The sequence below is a fragment of the Lasiosphaeria miniovina genome (assembly GCF_030549165.1).
Source record: "Lasiosphaeria miniovina strain SMH2392-1A chromosome Unknown B0T26scaffold_8, whole genome shotgun sequence".
NCBI lineage: Eukaryota > Fungi > Ascomycota > Sordariomycetes > Sordariales > Lasiosphaeriaceae > Lasiosphaeria > Lasiosphaeria miniovina.
This window is the reverse complement of record NW_026848227.1, coordinates 4,011,633-4,033,444: the sequence shown is the minus strand read 5'-3', so window position 1 is coordinate 4,033,444 and position 21,812 is coordinate 4,011,633. Positions and strand designations below refer to the sequence as shown.

The 21,812-nt window shown below is 54.4% G+C and overlaps 7 protein-coding genes across 7 annotated transcripts; 4 read left to right on the top strand and 3 right to left on the bottom strand.

The window, feature by feature from the left end:
• The first annotated feature begins 1,134 nt into the window (after positions 1–1,134).
• Positions 1,135–2,706, top strand: B0T26DRAFT_521671 (uncharacterized protein). The gene is made up of 3 exons (XM_060435480.1): positions 1,135–1,177; positions 1,242–1,806; positions 1,896–2,706. Exons 2-3 carry the CDS (start codon positions 1,286–1,288, stop codon positions 2,455–2,457), a joined length of 1,083 nt encoding a protein of 360 aa, XP_060290909.1. The 5' UTR covers positions 1,135–1,177; positions 1,242–1,285; the 3' UTR covers positions 2,458–2,706.
• Positions 2,707–4,049: 1,343 nt separating this feature from the next.
• On the bottom strand, positions 4,050–7,777 carry B0T26DRAFT_599086 (uncharacterized protein; the record flags this gene model as incomplete). Its single annotated transcript, XM_060435683.1, has 2 exons — positions 4,050–7,593; positions 7,728–7,777. Coding segments are annotated over 2 exons (3,594 nt in total), but the record flags the coding sequence as incomplete, so codon positions are not given.
• A 2,677-nt stretch (positions 7,778–10,454) lies between these two features.
• B0T26DRAFT_658985 (uncharacterized protein) lies at positions 10,455–12,704 on the bottom strand (the record flags this gene model as incomplete). The annotated part of the gene is made up of 1 exon (XM_060438920.1): positions 10,455–12,704. A coding segment is annotated over one exon (2,250 nt), but the record flags the coding sequence as incomplete, so codon positions are not given.
• A 2,064-nt stretch (positions 12,705–14,768) lies between these two features.
• On the top strand, positions 14,769–15,724 carry B0T26DRAFT_876873 (uncharacterized protein). Its single transcript, XM_060448118.1, has 3 exons — positions 14,769–14,903; positions 15,003–15,289; positions 15,368–15,724. Exons 2-3 carry the CDS (start codon positions 15,047–15,049, stop codon positions 15,698–15,700), a joined length of 576 nt encoding a protein of 191 aa, XP_060290906.1. The 5' UTR covers positions 14,769–14,903; positions 15,003–15,046; the 3' UTR covers positions 15,701–15,724.
• A 1,715-nt stretch (positions 15,725–17,439) lies between these two features.
• Positions 17,440–17,716, top strand: B0T26DRAFT_521618 (uncharacterized protein). The gene has a single exon (XM_060435479.1). It carries the CDS (start codon positions 17,474–17,476, stop codon positions 17,636–17,638), a length of 165 nt encoding a protein of 54 aa, XP_060290905.1. The 5' UTR covers positions 17,440–17,473; the 3' UTR covers positions 17,639–17,716.
• Positions 17,717–17,874: 158 nt separating this feature from the next.
• B0T26DRAFT_757534 (Phophatidylserine decarboxylase-domain-containing protein) lies at positions 17,875–18,440 on the bottom strand (the record flags this gene model as incomplete). Its single annotated transcript, XM_060446260.1, has 2 exons — positions 17,875–18,258; positions 18,342–18,440. The coding sequence occupies 2 exons, from the start codon at positions 18,438–18,440 to the stop codon at positions 17,875–17,877; spliced, it is 483 nt and encodes a 160-aa protein (XP_060290904.1).
• Positions 18,441–19,690: 1,250 nt separating this feature from the next.
• B0T26DRAFT_658509 (uncharacterized protein) lies at positions 19,691–21,612 on the top strand (the record flags this gene model as incomplete). The annotated part of the gene is made up of 4 exons (XM_060438877.1): positions 19,691–20,178; positions 20,238–20,454; positions 20,511–20,819; positions 20,872–21,612. The coding sequence occupies 4 exons, from the start codon at positions 19,691–19,693 to the stop codon at positions 21,610–21,612; spliced, it is 1,755 nt and encodes a 584-aa protein (XP_060290903.1).
• Between the last annotated feature and the right edge of the window lie 200 nt (positions 21,613–21,812).

Here is a 21,812-nt window from a genome sequence, read left to right as displayed (position 1 = left end):
GGTCGCGCATTTCGCACAGCCCTTATCTTTCAGAATGTCGGCCCTCTTGTGGCAGGAGTCGTTGGGGCGGCACAAGAACCGTCTGGGAAGCTAGTACACAGTGATCGCGCGAACTATGGAGTATGGATCGTTCATGGCCGAGTTTGATAAGCTGGTCAGTTCGAACAGCAAATGCAAGGTCCAGCGATCCATCAAGAAGCTGCGTGGCGTCTTTGACACCCTCCAGACGTTTACGCTCGTCATATCGACAATGGTCCAGGCTAACCCTGTCATTGCCGCAATAGTTTGGGGTTCAGTACTCGCCATTTTACAAGTAGGACAGCCTGAAAATGTTTTCTGGAATGACATGCATGTCTAACAATGCTAACGCTTGTCCGTATATATAGCTCGCATCACGTCTGACCACCGCCCTTGACAAAGTGATGGACATCTTCTCTGAAATAACGAACACACTTCCGACCTTCGACCGTTACCTGAGCTTGTTTCCGGGAAAGCGACAAGTTGAAAACTGTCACCCAAGAGCTGTACGACTCGTATGTCGACTTCCTTCTAGACATGAGGGAATTCCTGCTCCAGCATCCGATTAGTAGGTGAACTCGCTCTGATAATCCATATGAGTTTAACTTGAGAGCACGCGATTAATATCTCTTTTTATCTAGTGACTGTGCTGCGCTATCTTTGGCCCGCGAATCATCTAGACAAGAAGATTGCTGCGGCCGAACAGAAGATGGCGAAGAATGCAAATCGATTCAAAGAGGAAGTCTAGGTGGAAATAGTCGAAAGCACTGTATCTGCAAGTCGAGCATTGATCGCGGCCCCGATACCTCGGCAATCCGAACCACCACTGTTACTCTTCCACGGAATGATCGGTTCTTTGGTCGAGATAACCTTCTCCAGAAACTGCATGGGTATATTGGCAACCCTAAAGCTAACCGCCCATGCCGGCAGCAATCATGCGTGTTGCACGGAATCGGTGGAAGCGGTAAAACCTCCCTAGCGCTAGAGTACACATACCGATTCCGAACGTCGTTCAAGCATACATTCTAGGTCCATTCCGAACATGCTGATGAGTTGGCCGTGTCGTACGCCAGAATCGCGGCAAATGTTTTCCCAAGTCATGCTTCCCACACGCAGCAGAACCTCATTACGGAATCACGGAACTGGCTTTCCGGAACAGGTAAGTTTTATCCACACTGCCCATAGTACGGTATTTTCGTGAAGCCCTAACACTCGTTGATCAGATGATACCTGGCTCTTGGTCTTCGATAACTTGACAGACTACGAGATGGTCCAGCGATACATGCCATGTAGCCAACACGGTTCCATCATAGTCACCTCTCAGCTCTCAGATATGAGGGACGTGACGACATGCAGCATTCTAATCGGCGGAATTTCCAGTCAAGAAGAAGCTTTGGATCTCTTAATTCACTACCTCCGGAACAAGGCCGTGGATAGGGATGAGGGCAAAGCAGTCATCAACGTGATCGGAAGTCTGCCGATAGCCATCGCCCATGCCGCAGGAGTTATTAATCAGACCTGCTGCTCGCTACCTGATTTCGCCAAGTCCTTCAAGGAGAGAAGCGATCCAACAACGGTCTGGTTAGGTGACAAGCCATTAACGATATCTCAGTATGAGCGGTCGTTCGCAGCGGTCTTTGACTGGGCATTAGCCACGTTGGATCCGCCCGTGCGCGGTATCTTGGAGTGTCTAGCCTTTTTGGATCCGAAGGGCATCCCGGAAGACATGATTTTCGCGCCTCAGCGTCCCGAGATCTTGGAATTTCTGTACACAAGCCAAGGGCCAGGGTGAGTAATTGATCAATGCTTTAATTGCTACAAATCTACCTATTATGTTCAGGATTCGCGGCAAGTTAACTGGCCTCATTTGTCAACAGCCCACTTAAAGTCAAGAAGCAGCTCATTTCACGCCACCTAGTTGAAAGCCAGGCGGCTGACCCCGAATCTATCTCGAATGGTTCCGCTCCGCAGGCCACTTCGCCCATCTACCCAGCTCTGCTCGTCCATCGTTCTGTGCAGCAAATGCTGCTGTTCAAACTGGATCAGAATCCAGGCACACGCGAGCTTCGCTTTCGCCAGACTTTTGACCTGTTGAGGATGGCGGTTCCCAAGCAATCGCCCTACAGAGCACCAATAAATCACCTGTGGCCTGTCTACGAGAAGTACGTCCCGAGCGTTCGGAGTCTGTATCACAACATCATCAACCCTGCCACACCGTTCAAGCCGTTCCTTGAACTCGTTGAGCTGTTGTCCGACATAGGCAACTATTTTTGGGAACGGAATATCACCAACGGGTCGATGGAGATGCTTCAGACAGCAGAGAACATATGCACTGAAGTTCTCGACCCAGACGATCCACATCCTGTTTTAAGCGGACTCCTGGTAGTTATCGCGTCGTTCGAGCTCAACGCTGGGCCTGATAGCCGCGCAAGCTGCTAGACCTACATGGAACGCGTTCTTCACATTCGTGACCGGTACTTGAACAGTTTGCCGCCTGGAGACGCAAAGGTGGAAGACGGCCTGCTGCTCGGCAGTGCTTACAACAACTTAGCTTGGGCCGCCATGACGTGTGACCAGTTTGTCCGCGCCGAGCCACTGCTCGTAAAGTCTTACCAAGTCAAGAAACAATGGGCTACAGAAGCGACGGCCCCATTTCCATTTGCAGAGTGCTACAAGAATCTGGCTCATGTGGCACTGTACCACGGAAATGCAACCGAGGCCATTGAACTTATGATTCAAGCCCGCAGTATGATGGAACAGTGGCGCGGCTCTGATGCTCCTGCCACGATGCTTTTCTCTTTCATCCTCGGCAATATGTACTTCTGCGTCGGTGATCGGGATCAAGCCCTCATGGAACACCTAAGGACGCTCGTACTAAGGAAGATGTCGTCTGGAATTGACCCATTTTTCATGGAATTGGACAGGGCCTGGTTGACATGCCTCTGAGCTTCCTTCATTCTTTGTTATTTCCTTCATTCTTGACTCGGAATGTCCTCATTTCATTCGGAATGCCCTCTTTCGGGCTGATTACAACGCCTCCCTTGCCCTCTCTCCATGAGTATAAGGAAGCGTTCTTTTCTGTACTTTTAGACCTATTGAGCAGACAATTCAATGCGCTGTCAACTTCGATCGCGTGCAACAGAAGAAGAACCTGGGGGAGACGGACCCATACACGCTGGACAGTTACTATGCTGTTGGCGTTCTATATCACGAGCTTCGCCAACTTGATCCGGCCACGTGAGTTGACTGTCTTATCCCCCATGTCCAACGAGATCTAAAAACTTGACGATTCACGTTATTAACATTGAATGCAGACATCATTTGGAGTCAGCTCTCAAAGAGCGGCTGTCTTGGTATCCCATGAACGTTGCGCGATCGCTCTATCGCCTTTCTCTGGTGCAAAGAGACAGGGGAAAGGTCCAAGAAGCCACAACGAGCCGCAATGAAGCCCGAGCCTTACGCGACTCGCTAGCTATCCTCAAATCTCCAAGTCCCGACCTAGAGCATCTCAATCTAAATACTGAAGGGGGAGAGGTAGCATTCTTCGACCACCTCGTGCCGCTAGCCTCAGGTAGAATGTTTGGTGTGATGAATCTTGAATGGCGAAAGGGCGGGCGGGATCCGAAGTCTAGGATTTGAAGACCTTTTGCTAGTTGCTGTAGAGAGCTTGGCCATTCTTGGGGGTGCTGCTATGCTGACGCTATGACATGGACAAAGAATGCAAACGCTACTAAAGAGCACGCGAAAGAATAGACAGTTATATGCAAATAGTCATCTGCACTTACTAAGAAGTCACGTCGTTCATTTCAGTCATCTATTGTGAGGCATGTACCTAAGACAAAGTAAGGGTATCGTTTATCGTTCCCAACCGGCTGATGCAAACCGCCAAAACGCCCGTACCCACGAGAAAGTCAGGTATATGGAGTAGAAAAATGAAGATAGCTAGCAGAGCGCTAAATCTTGGCTTCATTTCGGTGAAGTAGTACCCAAGATCAACTGGCGGTGCGCTCGTCCGGTACCTCCAAATCACCAAGCAACTGTTTGACCTTGTCTAGCTTCACCGGCTTGGTTAGGAAGAGGTTCGCACCACTGGCAAGGGCTTCATTGCGGCTCAAGTCGCTGCTGAGGCCTGTCAGCGCTACGATCTTGCAGCCCCCGGTCACGCCCGCCTTCTTCTCGAGCTGCCGGAGCTGCCGCGTCGCTTCGAAGCCGTCCATGACTGGCATGGATATGTCCATAAAGACCATGTCAAACCGAGAACCCTCTTCTAGGGACTTCTGGTACATTTGGACGGCTTCCAGTCCGTTGCACGCCGTCATAAAGGTGTGTTTCAGTTTGCGCACAAGCGTCATGAGCAGCTTGATATTGATGGGATTATCATCCACTAGAAGTAGATGGCGCGGCTTTTGCTCCCGGGTGCTCAGCGCTGCCGCCACAGCTGGAGCGGCCGACGATACGCTGGACACTTGCGGGCGACCAGGAGACTGGCGTTCATCGGTTTGGGCTTGAGGCTGGGGGACCTGTGGGCCGTCTCTCAGACGCACCGGCAGATTTAAAGGTGGCAAGGGAGAGTCGCGCGACTCGGGGACGGTCGATGCCACTCCCTGGTAGACGGACCGGTGGTTTTCATGGCCGGAATTCTGGAGGCCCTCGGGCTTCAAAGCCGAGTATAGAGCGGCGGCAAGCTTTCTTGGCCCTATGGGGTCATGCAGATGGATGCCATTGCTCGGTAGTTGCTGCTTCAAGCAGGAGCGTGATCGGGCTCCAGAGCAGAGCAGGACTACAGGCGCATCCTGTAAAGGCGGGGTGGGCGCAAGGAGCTTGGCTCGTATTTCACCACAGGCGTTGTCATCGAGGAAATACACATCGGCGTCGGGGAGTGAATTGTCAGACGTTCCGACAATGACTTTCATCCCAAGAGCGCCGCCAGCAGTGACCCTGAGAGCTCGTTCTACCGTTCCCATTCGACTTCGCATCTCGTTGGTGATTTCAAGGTCGGCCTTGGTCATGGTTGCATATACGTCTGGGGTTATGAGACACGCAGTCCGCCCATGGAGCCAGTCACGATGGTCATCGTATGATTGCCGCTCTTGCTCATCCAAGATTTGAGCGCCAGGGACCGGGTCGGGCGTGTCGCGGTGTAGGGGAACCGAGACCTCGACCGAGGTCCCTATGCCCACAGAGCTTTTAACGTCAATGGTGCCGCCGAGGCCGCGGACTAGCTGTCGAACGATGCTGAGGCCTAGTCCCACTCCGGGTGAGTGTGCGTTCTCCTGTGTAAAGGGAGTAAAGACTTGATATTTGAGGAAATCCGAGGTCATCCCCATTCCCGAGTCTTCGACGGAAAAGGCGATATGATCATGCGCCTTGCCGGCGCTGTCCACCTTCTGCATCACTTTGAGACACACGTGAATGTAGCCAGAGCACGTGTACTTCAAGGCATTGCCAAAGAGGTTCATGATGATGCGTTTCCAGGCACCAATGTCGAGGACGAGCTTCCAGGCGGCGTTCGTCTCAATGTTTATCGCCACGAGAAGCTGGCGAGGGGGCGGGTCTATCCCAACCCCCGAGGACTCGGTTGAATAGACGCCATGGCGATGCATGGATAACTGGAACGCATTCTCGGATAGATGGCTGAAATTGACGGCTTCGATAACGTCCTCGACAAGTCTTCCCAGATCCGAGATTTGCAAGTTGGCTAGGGGTTTCCCGGGCTTGCCGTCGTTGACTACAATGGCGTGGTCGAGCAAGTTGTTCAAAGTATCGAGCAAGGTCGTGCCGCAAGAGTCGAGCATGTCGAGTTTCCATAGTAGCGAGGGGTCGGTAATGTTCTCGCGGAGCAGTTCACTGCTCGCAAGGATCCCATGCAGCGGGCTTCGCAATTCGTGACTGATGGACGAGACGAAAGTCGACTTGGCACGACTCGATGCCAGGGCCTCCAGGCGCGACACCTGAGCCATGATGGTATTTCCAAAGGCCGACACCAAGCTGATGTCGCCCATGTCTAGCGCCCTGGTAGGGTTGGCGACCCAGCCGAGAGCGGCAGCGTACCAGCACTCTCGCTGGAAGTGCCAGAGGGGGAGGAAGATGATGTATCTCGCACCCGGCGCAACGCCAAAGAGTGTGGCTACGTCTCTTTTGTAACTCCGGCTGTCTTTGTCGGCCCTGGAACCAACGGGGAATGGTTTTCCGATTCCGTAGCTCCCGTCGTCAATCGGGCCGAACTCGTCGGCGGAGAAGACATGGCCTCGAGGAAATTTCCAAATAAACCTTTGCAGAACGGCCTCCGGAAGGCGAGTGTGCGGGGTCTCCGGGGACTTGACGCCTGAGTGATCGGAGGTAGACTGGACGATGGCTGCGCAGAATGGCCCTGCAGTCTCGTCCTGCGGGACCTCTCCAGGGAGATCGGGGACCAGCTGATCGGGGACCAGCTGATCGGGCGCGTCGTTGTATGCGCTTGGAACAGCATCAACAAACATCAGGCCGTCCATGTCCATGGCTGCTCGTATGGTGGCCGCGGCTCGGAAGAAGGTGGATTTTATATTTGCAGAACTGATGAAGCCGTTGGAATGCAGCTCCGGGGTATCAGACGACAACAACAACGGAGAGTCGGGTTGATGTACTTCTTCTGCGACGACATGCAGTTCCATCGGGTCTACATCCGTGTCGTCTTGGAGCGTTGTCGGAGGTGTCTCGAGAGATCTCAGATTAGAAGGGGTGAAGGGCGAGATGGAGGACTGGATGGAAGACGACGAGGGCAGCTGTAGTGTTTGCGGGCGCGAGTCTTCGGGATCCAATGGGTTCTCAGACGAGTCGACGGATCTACCCCGTCGGTCTGGATCGATTGACACACGCTCGTCGGCGGGCTGCTCGGTGGTTTCGTGGTGGGGGGTATCGCCTGGAGCGTAATTCGGCTCGGACTGGTCGTGCTTGATGAACTGGCTCAAGCCTTCGACGAGCTGTTCGGAGCGCTGGCGGTTCTTCTTCAGCCTCATAAGATCCAGATGGGCCATAATGGCGTCTGCGATCTCGTTCATGATGCCCACAGTTTCGTCGCTATCGTAGTCGTTGAGCTTGTTGTCGACGACGCAGTAGCTTCCGAGGAGATATCCGAGGGAGGAAACCAGGGGGACTTCTAGATACGACACGAACCACGGAAAGGCCGTTACGTATGGCCTATCCTGGTAGCCGGGCTCGGTTCGGAAGTCGTTCACAATGTAGCGACTCCTGTTGCAGATGACATTCGGCCCTGTCTGAACCCACGCGCCTGTTTCGTCCATGAAGGCCTTCATTGTTGTGGGACAGACGCCCCAACAGGCATCCAACCTGGAGACGCCGAGCCAGACGGGGTCTTCGGGAGCCGAGCGGACTTGGACGAGAGACTGTGATCGTGTCATCTCCGAGAGTACCCACTGGTACTGGCGGTCGATGAGGGAGAGAAAGGAACGGTCGCAGCCGAGACGCAGAGCGCCCAGTTGGACGAGAGCGTTCAGTGTGGCATCTTCGTTGAGGTAGACCTTCTCGCGAGGGCCCGAGTAGTCGAGGTCTAGGGGGAAGGAGGCAGCCGCGAGATATCTAATGGACGCAGCAGCGGAAGGCCGAAGCACCGGTCAGCGCGCAACTTGAATAGGGTACCTAAGGTAGGTAATGTAGGTAGGTAAGGCAAGGAAGCTGCTTCTGGAGAGCTGGGCGAGGAGGGTGTCACCTACGCTGCTATTTCGCGTTGGCGCGCGCGCTCAAAGTTGTCAACCTCGACGGCATCGGCCTTGGCGTCTTCGACGGCAGCTAGAGGAGCATCAGCAGGCAGTTCCGAGGGCGGCTCCGAGGGCGGCAGGGCGCATTCGGCGCTGTCTAGCAACATCGTGATGACTTTGCCAGCGGAGGCCGGCGTGCGTGCGAATGGCGGGGCCTCGACATTTTTGGCGCACGTCGGAGAGGGGCAGAAGTCTTGCGGACCGCCATCTTAGGGTGGGATTCCCTGCGGCCAGAACCTTGGCGGTTCTGGGCCGTCCCGATCGCCTAGGCGTATGCTGAGATCCATGGATGCGGGCAAGTGTCTTTCCATCTTAAGCGATTGGATCCAAGGTCCAATGATGATGGTTACTTTCCTCCAGCGGGCGTGTTCAACGCACCTGCTAGATTGTGGGGTTCCAGAAACAGGTTTTTGGCCCCGCCTGCCTTTTGGGTGGCTTGGGTGGCTGCCAGCCCCACCTCGCTCCCGCACGCACTCCCTCTACGGTATGCCATTTGGAGATTTCGACAAGAATCGCCATCAGCAATGTGAAACCGAGGTCTTCAGCGCTGCCGTAGCGTTTAGGCGAATTTTTAGAGGATCGCAGGTGGGTGGGTCCCTTGCCGGAACCACCAAGGGACCACCAATATCGGCATCACCTATCACATATTCTTCTTCAGACTGTTGTCGCTTGTAAATGCTGATCAATAATGTTTGTTAAAGCGGCTACTAACCAAGTGGGGAATACGGGAAGGGAGACCGTCTTGGCGACTGAAGCCATCCAGCCGAGAATAATCTTGGGTCATTGAGGAATTCCAGTCAGTACCTACCTGACTTGGGTTCCCTTCGGCACTTAAATCGGTAATCTTGAACGTGAACAAACCCCTTTCCACTCCCCCCTTTCAGCTAACCTGGAAAAGTATTTGAATCCGACTAATTTACGCGCTCTACATGTGCCCTACGGTAATTCCGATCCGCGCCATACGTAATTCACAACCAGAAACTCAGCTGCATCCTTGCACCACTTGTCTGCATATCGCAGAGCAACCCCCTATCCTGATGCCTGCACCGAAGACGCATCTACTACCTCGCCTAAGTACCTCTCGAACTCGTCAAGCACCCGCTCAACCCTCTGCTCAGGGAAGAGCTGCTCGTCGAACCGCACATGCACCTCCATGCCGCCATCGTCGTGCAAAGACACCTCGACGCACAGCGCCGACCCGGGCCCGCTCCCCTCCCACGGGACCTTGCGGACCGTGCGATGCAAATCCAGACGCGGGACACCGGTCGCCGCAGTGACAGCTGTGGCAGCAGCGGGGTGAGGTCCGCCGCCGGCACCAAACGCGGCGGCCAGCGTCTTGGGCGCGGGGAGGATGTTGATCTGCAGCGCCTTACGCATGACGTCTTCCGTGACGGCAGGGCCCGCGCGCCTGAGACACACCTGCGCGAGGTGCTCGTAGGGGAAGTGCGCGACGACCTCGTCCTGGACCGCCGCCGTCAGCGCCGCGACCGACTGGCCGGGCGGCATTGGGATTGCTAGCAGCATGTGCGTCATCAGCGGCGCCGCTAACCGCTCTGTGCCTAGCCCCGCCACCAGCGCGCCGCGGCCCATGGACGTGATGCCCAGCGCGACTGTGCGATCTGCGTCGTCATCGGCTGGCGTGGTATTGGTGGCGCGGAAAGGGCTGAAGCCAGATCCGCGCATAACCATGGCCCACGCCGCGTAGATCATGTTGGTGACCGTGGCACCCGGGAGGGATGCCGATGACAGTGACGAGGAAGAAGAAGACGAAGAAGAGACAAGCAGATTCTTGTTGCGGACGAGTCGTTTCGCCAGTCGCCGCTCGGCGGGGATGTACGATGGCGATGGCATGTCCTCTTTGGCCCACAGCGGGAAGCACGTCTCCAGGCGCCGGAAGCGGGCCAGCGCAAAGTCGTACGCCGCGGTCTTGTCTACCCTCAGCACGCTCTCCTGGATGAAACGTGGGTAACTTGGCTCAGGCTCGGGTTCCGGGTCCTGCTCGAGGCGAAGCCTGAGCGAAGTGAGGCTATTCCTGTCGGCGCTGCGTGCTGCCGCCACGAGCGCTCCATATATGTCGTCGAGGGCGTTTAGGACCAGCGAGCGGGTCCACGAGTCGTACACGGCGTGGTTCGCCGTCCATACAAAGTAGGCGGCCTCGTCATGCGTACTGGTGCTGGCCGGCACGACAAGCACGCACTGCCGGGTGAGCGGGTCGCCCAGGCTGAAGGTCTGCTTGAAGACCTGCCTGAGGTATTGGTGGAGAGTCGTGGTTTCCTCCTTCCCTTCAGCGTCCCAGTGCACGGCGCACTTGCTGCTAGCGATGACTTGGAAGAACTTGGGCTTCTCCCCAGGCGTAGCAATGACGCGGGTGCGTAGAATGGAATGCTGGCGCACCACTGCCTCCCAAGCCGTCTTGAACAGGTCAAGGTCGACGTGTGAAGGTAACGGAAAGATGAAGGGATCTTCGCGCCCGTCGGGTTTATTGCTCTTCGACTTCATGAAGAGAGCGGGCAGCGGCGGAGTGGGATACATGTCGACAATGAGTGACTTGTCAAGGTGGCACTTGGATGCAGCGACGTCCAAAATGTGCGGTGCCGCATCGCCGAGAAGCTCAAATGGCTGGATCCTGGGCATGTCCGGGGCCGCACCAGAGAGGCTGGTGCCAGGAAGGACTGTTGTTGTGCTAGCCATGTCGGACAGAACGGGGTGACTTAGAATGGCCTTGACGCTGAGACCGAGACCTGCCCGCCTTGCTTCGGCAACAAGGTGCATGGCCGCGATAGAGTCACCACCGAGTCTAATGAAACTGTCGGCAGCGCTGTTGACGGGGACGTTCAGCACCGCCTCCCAGAGACGAGCCATCTTGTTCTCGGCCGTCGTGGTCAGGGGATGCTGCGGTTGGGACTGTGATTCCTGAACTGTCGGGGCAGTGCCGGAATAATGAAGGAGCGTTCTGCGTGGCAGTTCGCTGGCTAGATCCTTCAGTGTCCGCCTGTCAACTTTGAACGAGACATTGCGGGGCATCGTCGACAACGGAATAGCAACTTCTGGCGTCATGTACTTGGGCAGAATTGATGCCAGCCCTTCCTGTAGGGTCGTTAAGAGGTTTCTGGAGGCGTCCAGGGCAGCCTCACCGGCCAAGATTCTGCAGTCGCCAGCGCCTCCAGCATCGCCGCTGTCGCCGAGGTTCTCGGGTTGGAAGAAGACGGCAAGGGTCCTTCGCGATGCTTCCTTTGGAATGATGACGTCGACGGCCATGCTCAGGTCAGGCTGCTGCAGAATCCCCTTGATATAGTGCTCAACGTCGCCCAGCTCGATGCGCAAACCGCCGTGAACCTTGGCCTGCGTATCTCTGCGGCCGAGAATTCCCAAGGTCCCATCGTCGTGGTATCGGACCAAGTCTCCCGTCTTAAAGAGCCTAGTCGACGCACAACCATTGTCCTGCCCCTGGTCTTCGTTGCATCTCTCGACGGCACAGTGGTCTCTCGGCAGCCATGAAGGGGGGTCGATGAACGCCGCTCTCGTCAGCTCGGCATTGTTCAGGTAGCCACATGCCACGGTTGGGCCTTCGATGACAAGCTCGCCGACTGCGCCGACTGGTGCGAGCTTGTCGTGGTCTTTGGGGTCGACTACCCACGCCCTGCAGCTGTCTTGGAACGCTCTTCCCACGTTGAATGGCGCATCGTCCGGCGTCAGGTCGACCATGGCGGTGCAGCAGATGGCGCATTCTGACGGGCCGTAGCCCTGGCAGAGACGCATCTCCGGGTTCGCCGTCCACTTGTGCACCAGCTCACGGCTGATGGGCTCGCCGCCGACGCTCAGGCGTGTCAGCCCTGGCACCAGACACGGGTCCAGGCTCTCAGCAACCGTGTTGGTAAGGGCCGCCTGGTTTACGCCGAGCTCGTTGATGACGTTGGGTAGCCTGTTGATACGGTCGCCGTCGGTCGGGATGCAGACACAGCCGCCGAACAACAGTGTGGTAAAGACTTCGTAATAACAAATGTCAAAGACGTGGGCGGCAAATTGCAACATTCGAGTCGTCGAGTCGACATGCTGCGCCTTGCCGTGGGCAACAATGCTGGTGGCCATGCACAGGTGGTCCAGGCAGATGGCTTTTGGCGTGCCTGTGCTCCCAGAGGTGAACATGATGAAGGCCAAGTCCGATGGCAATACCGTTTCCGGCTCCACGGCAGCTGCATTGATGCCTTGCTTGAGGCATGTTTCCGAAATGGAATCCGCAGATACCTGGACTATTTGGACCGAAGGGGCCAGCGGCGCAAACCTGTGCGCGCTGGCGGGAGATGTGAGAAGAATCGTCGCGCTCGCCGCCTCGGCTACCGTCTGGTTCCTGGCAATGGGGTGTGACACCTCTAGGGGCACACACACAGCCCCGGCCTTGAGCACAGCTAGCATGGCAACCACATTCCACATGGACTTTTCGAACCCGACAAGCACTCTACTTCCTCGCCCAACCCCGCGTAATTGAATGAGGTCTTGAGCCAGAGCACTAGAATACACGTCGAGCTCTATGTACGTGAGGTCTCCGTCCCAGGCATGGATGGCTGGGCCCTCTGGCAGATCATCGACCTTGCTGGTGAACAGGTCTGGAATGGTACTCGAGAGCGCTCGAGGCGGCGTGGCATTCCATCCTAGTATCTCGTCCCTGTCCTGGGTCGTCAGGCTCTTCATGTCGCTCAGCTTGCCACCCCGTCCCTCGCCTCCGCCAAGCAAGTTGAAGATATGGAAAAACTGCTCCCGCAGCCGTTGTAGCTGCTTGGGATAAGCAACGTGTGGGCCACAGAGGAAGTCAACTGCAAAGGCACTGGGATCTGTTGCGCGCTTCGTTGCCGCGAATTTTATTGTCTGGCCCGATCTGTCTAGAGACCAGCCGTCGGTGGCCCTGTGGAGGAGACTCGTGAACGGCGTGGTCATCTGCAATTGCCATTCAGATCCTACGGTGAATTCTACACGGCGGGGGTCATGTGTAAGCTAACATCCATAATCTCGCAAGGGGGCGATAGGATAGATTTGCGGACCATCAAGACCAAGCTGGCTAGCAACCGACAACACAAACGCGTCTATCTCGACATCTTGGTCTTCGAACGACATGGTAAGATTGACAGTTTTCAACATTTGGGCGTGGCCGCCCTGCAGGTCTGAGGTGAGCCTGACTGCAACCGAAATTTTATCTTCGTTCAGGTACTTCGCAACGAGAATCGCCCATGCTGCTGCCACCCGCGAAACCTCGCAGGGGCGCACCTCATTATTCGATGCAGTGTTGGCGGTATTTGCATTGTTGTCGACCCCGACGGTCACCGCTATGTTTAGGGACGCGGAGTGGTCAATCGAGGGTATGGATGCATTGCCATGATCAGAGTCACGTTGCTTCAGGAGTCGGAGCGTTGATCGTAGCATTGGGATTGGAACACAAGGGGGGGGAGTAAGAGTAAGGCAGGCAAACTTCTGACTGTGAGTTCAGCCTTCATATAGATAACGGAACACGGTCGCCCCTAGGGGTGCAAGCGCACTTATGTATGCACGACGGGAATCCGGGAACTCGCTGCTGCGTCTTTGCCAAGGCCCATATCGAGACCCGTGGGGCCCCATGCCTGAAGGATCGAGGCCCGGCCCGCATCTGCGCCGTCCCAGAATAGTTTATTATTTAGTTTTGACACATGCGGGTCGGCCAAGACCCTGTGGGATTGAAACCAAACACGGTCGGCGAGGGCCGGTGGCCTCCGCCCTATCTCTGGAGGAAATGGCCATTTTCTCGACCAAGCTAAATAGCTTGGCTCATTGCGGAAGAATCGAGAGTCGGGACACATTCCTCACAGTTCACACTTGGTTCTTTTACGACAACATAGGGTTGATATCCACAGAATAACACTGTTAATCAAGGTGCGTAGTCAGCTTTCGATCCTTCTGATCCTCGCCAACAGCCAGCAGGCCGGACTCGGCCTGGCTCACACAATTTGGGCAGACAAGCTTTTCTACTGTGCCGCGGACCTCGCACTTTGCAAAACACGGACCCCCAAACCACCAGCCCGGCTTACCCAACAGTCAACCCACATCCAGACATGCAGACCTGCTAGGTCTGGAATTAGTCGGCCTCGATCGCAGCCTTCCAGGCCACGAGGCAGTGTCCGTTTTCCAAGCCCCTCCCAACCCCGATGCACCAATCAGTAGCGGAATGCCAAACAGGGAAATCGAGGCTCAAGAACAAGGGCCGGCCATGGTCACCCATAGTTGCGGCCGATATTTCAAGACACCTCGTGCTGTTCCCAGCAGACGAGACCCTCCAGAGCTCAACTTCCTTCCAATCGCCTGGACAACCGTCTTGTAAACGCGTTCAAGTCATGCAAGCAGTGCACAGGAAATTGATTCTCTTCAGTAAAACCTGTCAAAAGAAATTCTATTGGACTACTCACAAAAGTCTCTCTAGTCAGTTGCATGTGTTATCTTGATTAGAAACCAATATTGTGCCTAATTACCTGTTCAAGCAGCTCCAATTCACAGATGCAACCCTGGCATAGCTGTATCAAGGGCAAGCAATAATTCATACTAGGCCGGGTCTCCGCACTCGGACTCAGCCTCAACCTGCTCACTTCTAGCTCCGAACATTTCTGAGCACTCAGTCCCTCGAGCTGTCCAAACATTCTGCCACATCTCCCGACATTGCCATAGCTAAGGTGGTCATGGAGATCGGCGATTTTGACGTCATTGGCGCCTTTTCATTCTGGTGTTTGGCTGAACTGAAGAGGAGGCTGCACTGGCAAGCCGGTTGGCTGCAGGCAAGGTGGGAACTGGGCACACAAATGCCTCACTTCGCACCACGAATGCCGGAATCAAGCAGTCGAAGCACGCTCAGAATGGCCCCCTCTCCCCAAAAGAGTCCTGGATCTTTCAAGATTTCCGGACTCGAAAGTCGTGGACGGAGCTAGTTTGCATGGGCCTTACATCACGCTCAGCTACCGCCGGCCACAGCCACCAGAGCAGCCCGTCTGTTTGAATCGGGACAACTTGCCTCAGTTCCATACGGCCGTCGAACTCGCAGCACTATCAGACGCGATCGAGACGGCTTGCAAGCTCACCAACGCTTTAGGCGTCAAGTTCCTATGGGTTGATGCTTTGGTGAGTGCCTAACCCGCCTAGTTCGAATCAACATCGTCACTCTCACTTGAGTGCGTTGGACTATTTCGCGCCTAAAGCTAAATATATATCTCCGGATAGTGCATCGTCCAAGGGGCGGTGACTGGAACGAGCAGGCGCCCAACATGTCAACCATCTACCGAAACGTGTCAACCATCTACCGGAACGCGCTCCTGACCATCGCCGTCGTCGACAACGTGTCGGCCGACGAGGTGCTACAGCAACCTTTGATCCCTGTCAACCTCGATCTGCGCGAGCAGGAGAACCGCACATACCTCTGCGCTAGCCGCAAGAGCGACTATCGCGCGCAGGGCGACCTGGACACGCGCGGCTGGACGCTGCAGGAGCGCAGCCTATGTCGGCGCGTCGTTAGCCTCACTAGTGCAGGACTATACTAGGGCGATGGGCTTGTCAAGGTGCCGCTAATCTGCAACGTGTACAGGCAGCCGGGCGATTGGACGCAGGACGAGGACGAGGACGAGGACGAGGACGAGGGCGAGGGGTGGGACTGGGTGGACGATTTTGCCGCCACAAAATGTCTACTGATGTTCCAGTCTGAGCGGCCGACCGGGTCCGGGACGCAGTATTGCATGGTACTCAGACCGACGGGCCGGGGAGCGAACGAGTACGTCCGCTTGGGCCTGTGCGAGTTCAAGTGGAAGTCGGGCGCGTCGTTAGAGCCACTGCATGTCTGCTTGGAGAGCAAAGAGACGTGCCCAGATCTAACTGCACATCGGGGCGACTGCATGGGGGACTACGAGACGGTTTTGATCGTGTGACCCATCATTTTGGCACCAGATACTGTGACTCAGTCCGCAGTATTATATTATAAGCAAAGGCATTATCCGAAATAACTACTTGTTACCGCATGCAGATTTTGTATAATTGTTTCCAAGACCAATAACTACATGGTTGAACATTGCTTTAGCCTGGAAGTCCTCCTAAAAAGTTTGCCCCCAAATCTCAACCCAAAGCAGGGAGCTTGGTACCTCATTCAAATAGCAGCTCGGGTCCGGGTCGAGAAGCAGGTTAAGATGTCACGACGAAGAACAACGCAGAAATTTGAAGCAGGAGAAAAGAGCCGAATCGCCCACAGGTCACACCTGTGGATGCGAAGGATCTCAAAGAGCTACCAAGGGGCTTGGTAGCGACGGTACCTAGCCCGAATTTTGGGGATGCAATTTGGTGCAAAGAGTGGGTAGATAGGTACCTAGTCAAATTTGCCCATTGAAGAAAGAGGTCAATGCTTCGACATGGAGAAAAGAAAGGATTAATAAGACTCCCATCAAGTTTTCATTGCAATGAACAACGAGTCGGCTATGGCAGAGTATCAAGGTCCTTTCCCCTTCCTTCATTCTTTGCCATACTCAAGTAATGTTCGGCGCCTTTGGATGTCTGTTGTGATTTAGTGATTATTCTGACTGTTCTGCCCTGATTCTGGGGTTCTGGACACGCACCCAATTACTCATGAGCGGAACACTGTTTAATTAATGTCTTGCTGCTGCTTCCTTGTCAAGGTGATACAAACATGATCAACTCCTAAAGGGCAAAATATTTTCAGTCTTATGACCGAGCTAGGCGCAAACCCACTGCATATCTGTACCTAATTATGTAAAGTGTCTCAGCTCCTCGCCATTTGCCCTGCTTGCTGAGACCAGTTAGACTGCAATCCTTTTAGGTTAAGAACCACTGAGCGGTGCAACTACAACTAATTACCTCAGTGTCGGAGTGTTTAAGCTCCACACCGCCTTCAAAATGCTCTGGTGCCGGATGGCGGAAGCGGGATGTAGTTGGATGAGATCAAGGGAAGGCGCGACCCGAATGTCTCACCCTAAGACCCGCATTTTTCTCTGCAATTCCCCCTAAATAGGACTGGGCTACGTTTTGTGCTAGTGACTAACGGCAGTGAGGCGCCTTGGCCTTTTTGTTGAGAACATGGCTGGCTGAAGTGCCAAAAGAGGTTCTTCGCAAGACAGAACCCGCATCAGACGTCTCCTCATTACTGACCAGGAGAACGAGACTATTCCAAGTATGCTAGCTTCTGCTGTATTCGGAGAGCCGTTGACTATTGCAGTACCTTTTCCCTTTTCTAATGCACTCAGTTGATTGCAAATTCTCTATTTAATATTTGACAGTTGCGTGACCATCTGCGAGCCACCTGATAGGCCCAATTCGCGTTGGATCGCCCGTTCTGTTCGCCGGGAATTATTTCCCAAGAACAACTTTACCTATATTGATGTTAAGGCAGGAGTTGATGAATATCAGAGCTCCTCATGCTCTGTTACCCGGGGCTGATCGCTTGTTCCAACGTCGTTGATCCTCGATCATGTTCCATCACCAATAACTCAACCCTCTGCCATCGCCGTCATGTCCTCTGACCCTCTGGTGAAGCACCGTTTTGGGGCTAACTGGCCGCCGATCGTGTCATGGTCCAGAGCTGGTTGCGCCAAAAAATCATAGACGCCAAGATAGAGCGCGTCAACGGCCCGGCTCTTGTGCAGCCGACTGTTGTGGCACTTGCTGCCTTCGTCGAGACTACTCCGGCAGTGCGCATGCTCTTCAACCTAGCGCTCGGGCAAATCCCCGATGTTCCCCCGTACGATCAAGACCCGACTGGGAAGAGTGAGAATACGGACTGTGGCCGAACTGATGCTGATCAGGGTTCACGAGGCCAGGCAACAAGGGGGTTGTTTACACCCTTACCTAAAATAATCTAGTGTACTTTTTTCTTTTTTTCTTGGCCTACCCACCTCGTATAAGGTGGGTAGCCCGCCCCCCCTCACATCAGAGGGAGGGCATCGATCTTCCCCCGGGGCCATTGTCTTTTAGGAAGAAATCACGTCTTTTTACCATGAATTGAGATCCCCAGACCAGTGCACGCGGTAGTGCCTTTTTCTTTGTTTGCGTTGACTTCCCCGACTATGGGACTCTGCGCCTTTACTCTGCTTCAAATTCACCAACCCATCGAGCCTACAGCTCGATCGCTTCCATTGATCCTGCTGTTGTTGTTGGGGTCGTCGTCGCTGCCGACCGAGCGGACCCCATCGACAAAAGATCGCGTCATGAAAGCGCCGTACGAGCCGTACCCATAGGCCGGCTTGGATGGGTCGCATGCGAATATGTCGTCAAACGTCAACTTATTTGTTGACTGTGGCTCGGCAACTTTGACGATGGCCCTAAGGGCAATCTCGTTCAGCCAGCCGCTGGAACTCGTATTGAGGACGCTGGCTGACAGAGACGTCGTTGAGAACTCCCCGTAGGCGTTGAGCATGTCCCATAGATATCGGTTGACATCTGACCGCAGAAAGAGTGAGATGCCAACGTTGGTGGCCATGAGCTATTCTTGCGCAAGCAAAGGTTTTGCATTAGCCCCATTACCATATACGGTTTAAAGTCTAGAAAAATGTGGCATTTTAATACAAGCGCGGTATTGAGAGGGAAGGCAATAAAACTCTGCTGTCCCTCGGCGTTGTAGAGCCACTCGGGACTTTGGCCCAGCACAGTGTCAAAGACGAGCATTGAAGCGGTGAAAAGACACCACAACACTAAAAACAACGTCATCGTGAACTGCTGTGAACCGACGTCATCGTGAACTGCTGTGCACCGGCGCCACTCAACAACCTGAGCTGATCGTCCGTGGCGCTGCAGCAGGAATTCTGGGTCAAAGGACAGCCTTGTAGCCTCGTCGAAATCATGGGCGGCTCGCTAGAGGATGCAGCGCCTTTGCGGGCGGGACGCTATACCAGGCCTTCCTGTCGAGCCTCAGCTACCACTGCTGGCACGCCCCCACCGGCGGTACTGTCAAGAAAATAACCGACATTGAGGGCTCCTATTATGTCGAGAACTACTTTCAGGGGTTTGAGTCGGGAAGTCCAGACCCGGACGGGGCTTGCGACTCGCAGTTCTATATCTGCCAGGTGGCCACTCGTAGCGTCATGCTACTCGAGAACGACAACCCTGCCATCGGGGCCATGGCTGTTGTTCCGGTCGGCATGGCCGAGGTGTCGAGATGCGACTGGAAGGCCAAGGAAGGCGATCGTGTTACTCAGGGCCAGCGCGAGTGTCTTATTGAGAAAAGAAAAACCGATACTCCGTATTGTTGACGTTATTAGTCCCCATTTATCTAAAGTCAACCTGCTGTATTTCTGTGTCATTTGGGTTCCGCACGTGAATTCGACTTACATGACGTCCATCACATCGTCTACAATAATCTAGGGTAAAAGATTTCAGGATGGGTTCTTTTTGTTTATTTTCTTCCTGCCCCTTTACAACAACTTTAAGTTTCCTTCTCTGCTTTATTGACTGTGTAGTGCGATATGATTGTTGCCTGCTTTGTGTAATTAGGTCGGTTTTGTGGAAGACGGTGGCTACATCGCTTCACTAGAAGTCGGAGCTATTATTTCCTCAACGCTTTGACAATCAGGTAGTAGAGACGTTGTCCATGGTGGGTAAACCGTAAAGGTTAACAAAGCCAAAGTCAGGCCGTCATGGCTCAAGGGCCGCCGAAAACGAGGAAAGAAATTGATTTGTCATTAAAGCACGTGACCAAAAATTTAGCAGTCTCAATTTCGGGTCCTCGGCTTCTCCACCACACTAGGCGTGCGTGGTCTGCGCCTGCCTCCACGAGTATAAAAGTGATTGGATTTAACCTACCTACCTAGATAATTAATTTTGCCATTCATTCTTCTATTTTTTCCACGAAATTGCCAGGAACGTGGAGCAGGATCATATCAAAAACCGCCAAGTTTTAGTTTGGGCTGCATGTGATCATGGACGAGCAAAGCAGCCATGGCCCTCCGACCAAAGGCCCCAACCTGTCGTGCTTCGGGTGCCGGAATAAAAAGTCGAGATGCGACCGCGCCTGGCCTCGCTGCGGCCGTTGTCTCCGGCTGGGCGAACTGTGCGTATTTCCCGCCTCGAGACAGAGCCAGGTCGGCAAGCGAAAAAAGGTTCGGGATCTTGAGGCCAAGGTCGACCAGCTTGAAGGCCAACTCAAAAGCCTGAAGAGCGCCGAGGCACAACAATCACAACAGTGCCAGCCTGGGGGCGATGCAGCCTTGCCCGAGCGGGCCGAGCTGGCCCGGCCCATGCCAGATACGAATCAACCCCCACCATTTGGACTAGAACTAGACTTGGGTGTTGATAGCAATTCTCTCGAACCGAGGCCGCATGTCGGCGGGTCTGACTCGCTTGCAAACGAGGTTATCGGCTTGGGACTGTTTGAACAGCTCCCTTCTGCTCAGCTCATTCGAGAACTGTAGGCTCTGTCTGTCATTTCCACGTGTCAGGCAGGCTTTACTAACACTCGGATGGCAGGACAGATATCTACTTTGATCGGCTTCACTACGCTACACCAATGCTACACCGATCTCGCTACACGGCATCGCTATACCTGCCGCCTCACATGCGTCCACCCATGTGTCTCCAGTATGCCGTCATGGCCTTAGCGACCACTACCGATGACACCCATCGCCATCTAACTACTCCATTTTATCTGCGTGCTAGGGCGTATGCCGAGGCAGACGAGATGAGGGTGAGCTTCGGGCCACTGCCCCTGACCAAAGTTATGTCCCTGACAATAAACTGCAGGGCCGTGGCGAACATGTAACGCTGGCTCACGCTCAGTGCTGGAATCTCGTAGCCAATTTCGAAGCCCAGCATCTCAATTTCCCTCGATCCTCAACAAGCCTATCCCTCAGTATCCGGATCGCCCAAATGCTAAACTTGCACCGAATCGACAACAAGGGCCAACCGACACGTCAGACTATCATGCCGGCCAAGGACTGGTCCGAGTTGGAAGAGAGACGCCGGACATGGTGGGTGTTGTTTTGTGCGGATCGCCTGGCTTCGGGAGTCACGGGATGGCCGGTACTGATCAACGAAAGAGACGTAGGCGGTGTCGCTTCTATGCTCGAACGACGAAAAATTCCAATTCTGACTTCTTTCTTAGATCTTCACTTTGCTCCCGGCCTCTGAGGAGGCCTTCATGAACAATCTAGAGGAGCGGACAAGCTCGTTGACAAGCTCGTTGCGCCAGCAGGACCCCGAGTATTCTTCACTTGCTGGAAGAGTGTTGGCCTCGTGCCTGTTCCATCGCACCCTCGAGCTTACTTCTGAGAGCTTCACACAGGAAGCTTCACAAGACATCCAGGCCAGCCCATACTGGAAACGCCAAACGGCAATTGACAACGATCTTGTCACCATGCTCATGTTCTTGCCATCAAGTCTACAGCTTCCCAGAAATGTCCGGTCCTTAAATGCCGTCTTCGTCAACGTCATCGCTCATACCGCCGTCATATGCCTCCACAGAGCAGGTTTAGGGAAATCACGGGCTGGCCACTTGAAGCTACCAGACTATGCTATTCGCCAAAGCCAAGACCGTCTTCTACCTGCGGCCGAAGAGGTGCTCAACATTGTACGCATGATTACCGACATCAGGGTGGCGTTCAAAAACCCACTGATGGTCTTCTCGGTTTACATGGCCGCTCTTGTTTTCTTGGACGACTTTGCGACCGAGCACGGCTCTCAGAGTGAAAGTAATCTGGAATTCCTGCTCAAAATTATGGCTACTTTGGGCACCACCAACCCAATTACGAGGTCTTTGGCGATTCAGCTTGCCATGGATATGGAGAAGAGCGGCTTTGACTCTTCCGTCATGGAGAGGGTATATATATCCACTCCCAGCCTCTGAATACCACTGCGCCCACGCCATAGCGTTCATGCACCCGTGCTAACGTATCAACAGGTTAGAGAACTCACCTTGACACCAGCTATGGTCCCTCTCCTGGCCAAAACCATTGCAGATTCGTCGAACATGCTATTCTGTTCCCTGAAGACATACAACACAGAAACAACCAGCACCACGATGCCCTTCACTGATCAGCTCTTTGC

Coding starts and splice junctions, on each gene's coding strand:
- B0T26DRAFT_876873 (XM_060448118.1), top strand. CDS start 15,047: ATGTCAACCATCTACCGAAACGTGTCAACCATCTACCGGAACGCGCTC. Junction 15,290..15,367: donor GCAGCCTATGTCGGCGCGTC/GTTAGCCTCACT, acceptor GTGTACAGGCAG/CCGGGCGATTGGACGCAGGA.
- B0T26DRAFT_521618 (XM_060435479.1), top strand. CDS start 17,474: ATGCTCTTCAACCTAGCGCTCGGGCAAATCCCCGATGTTCCCCCGTAC.
- B0T26DRAFT_521671 (XM_060435480.1), top strand. CDS start 1,286: ATGGTCCAGCGATACATGCCATGTAGCCAACACGGTTCCATCATAGTC. Junction 1,807..1,895: donor TACACAAGCCAAGGGCCAGG/GTGAGTAATTGA, acceptor ATTTGTCAACAG/CCCACTTAAAGTCAAGAAGC.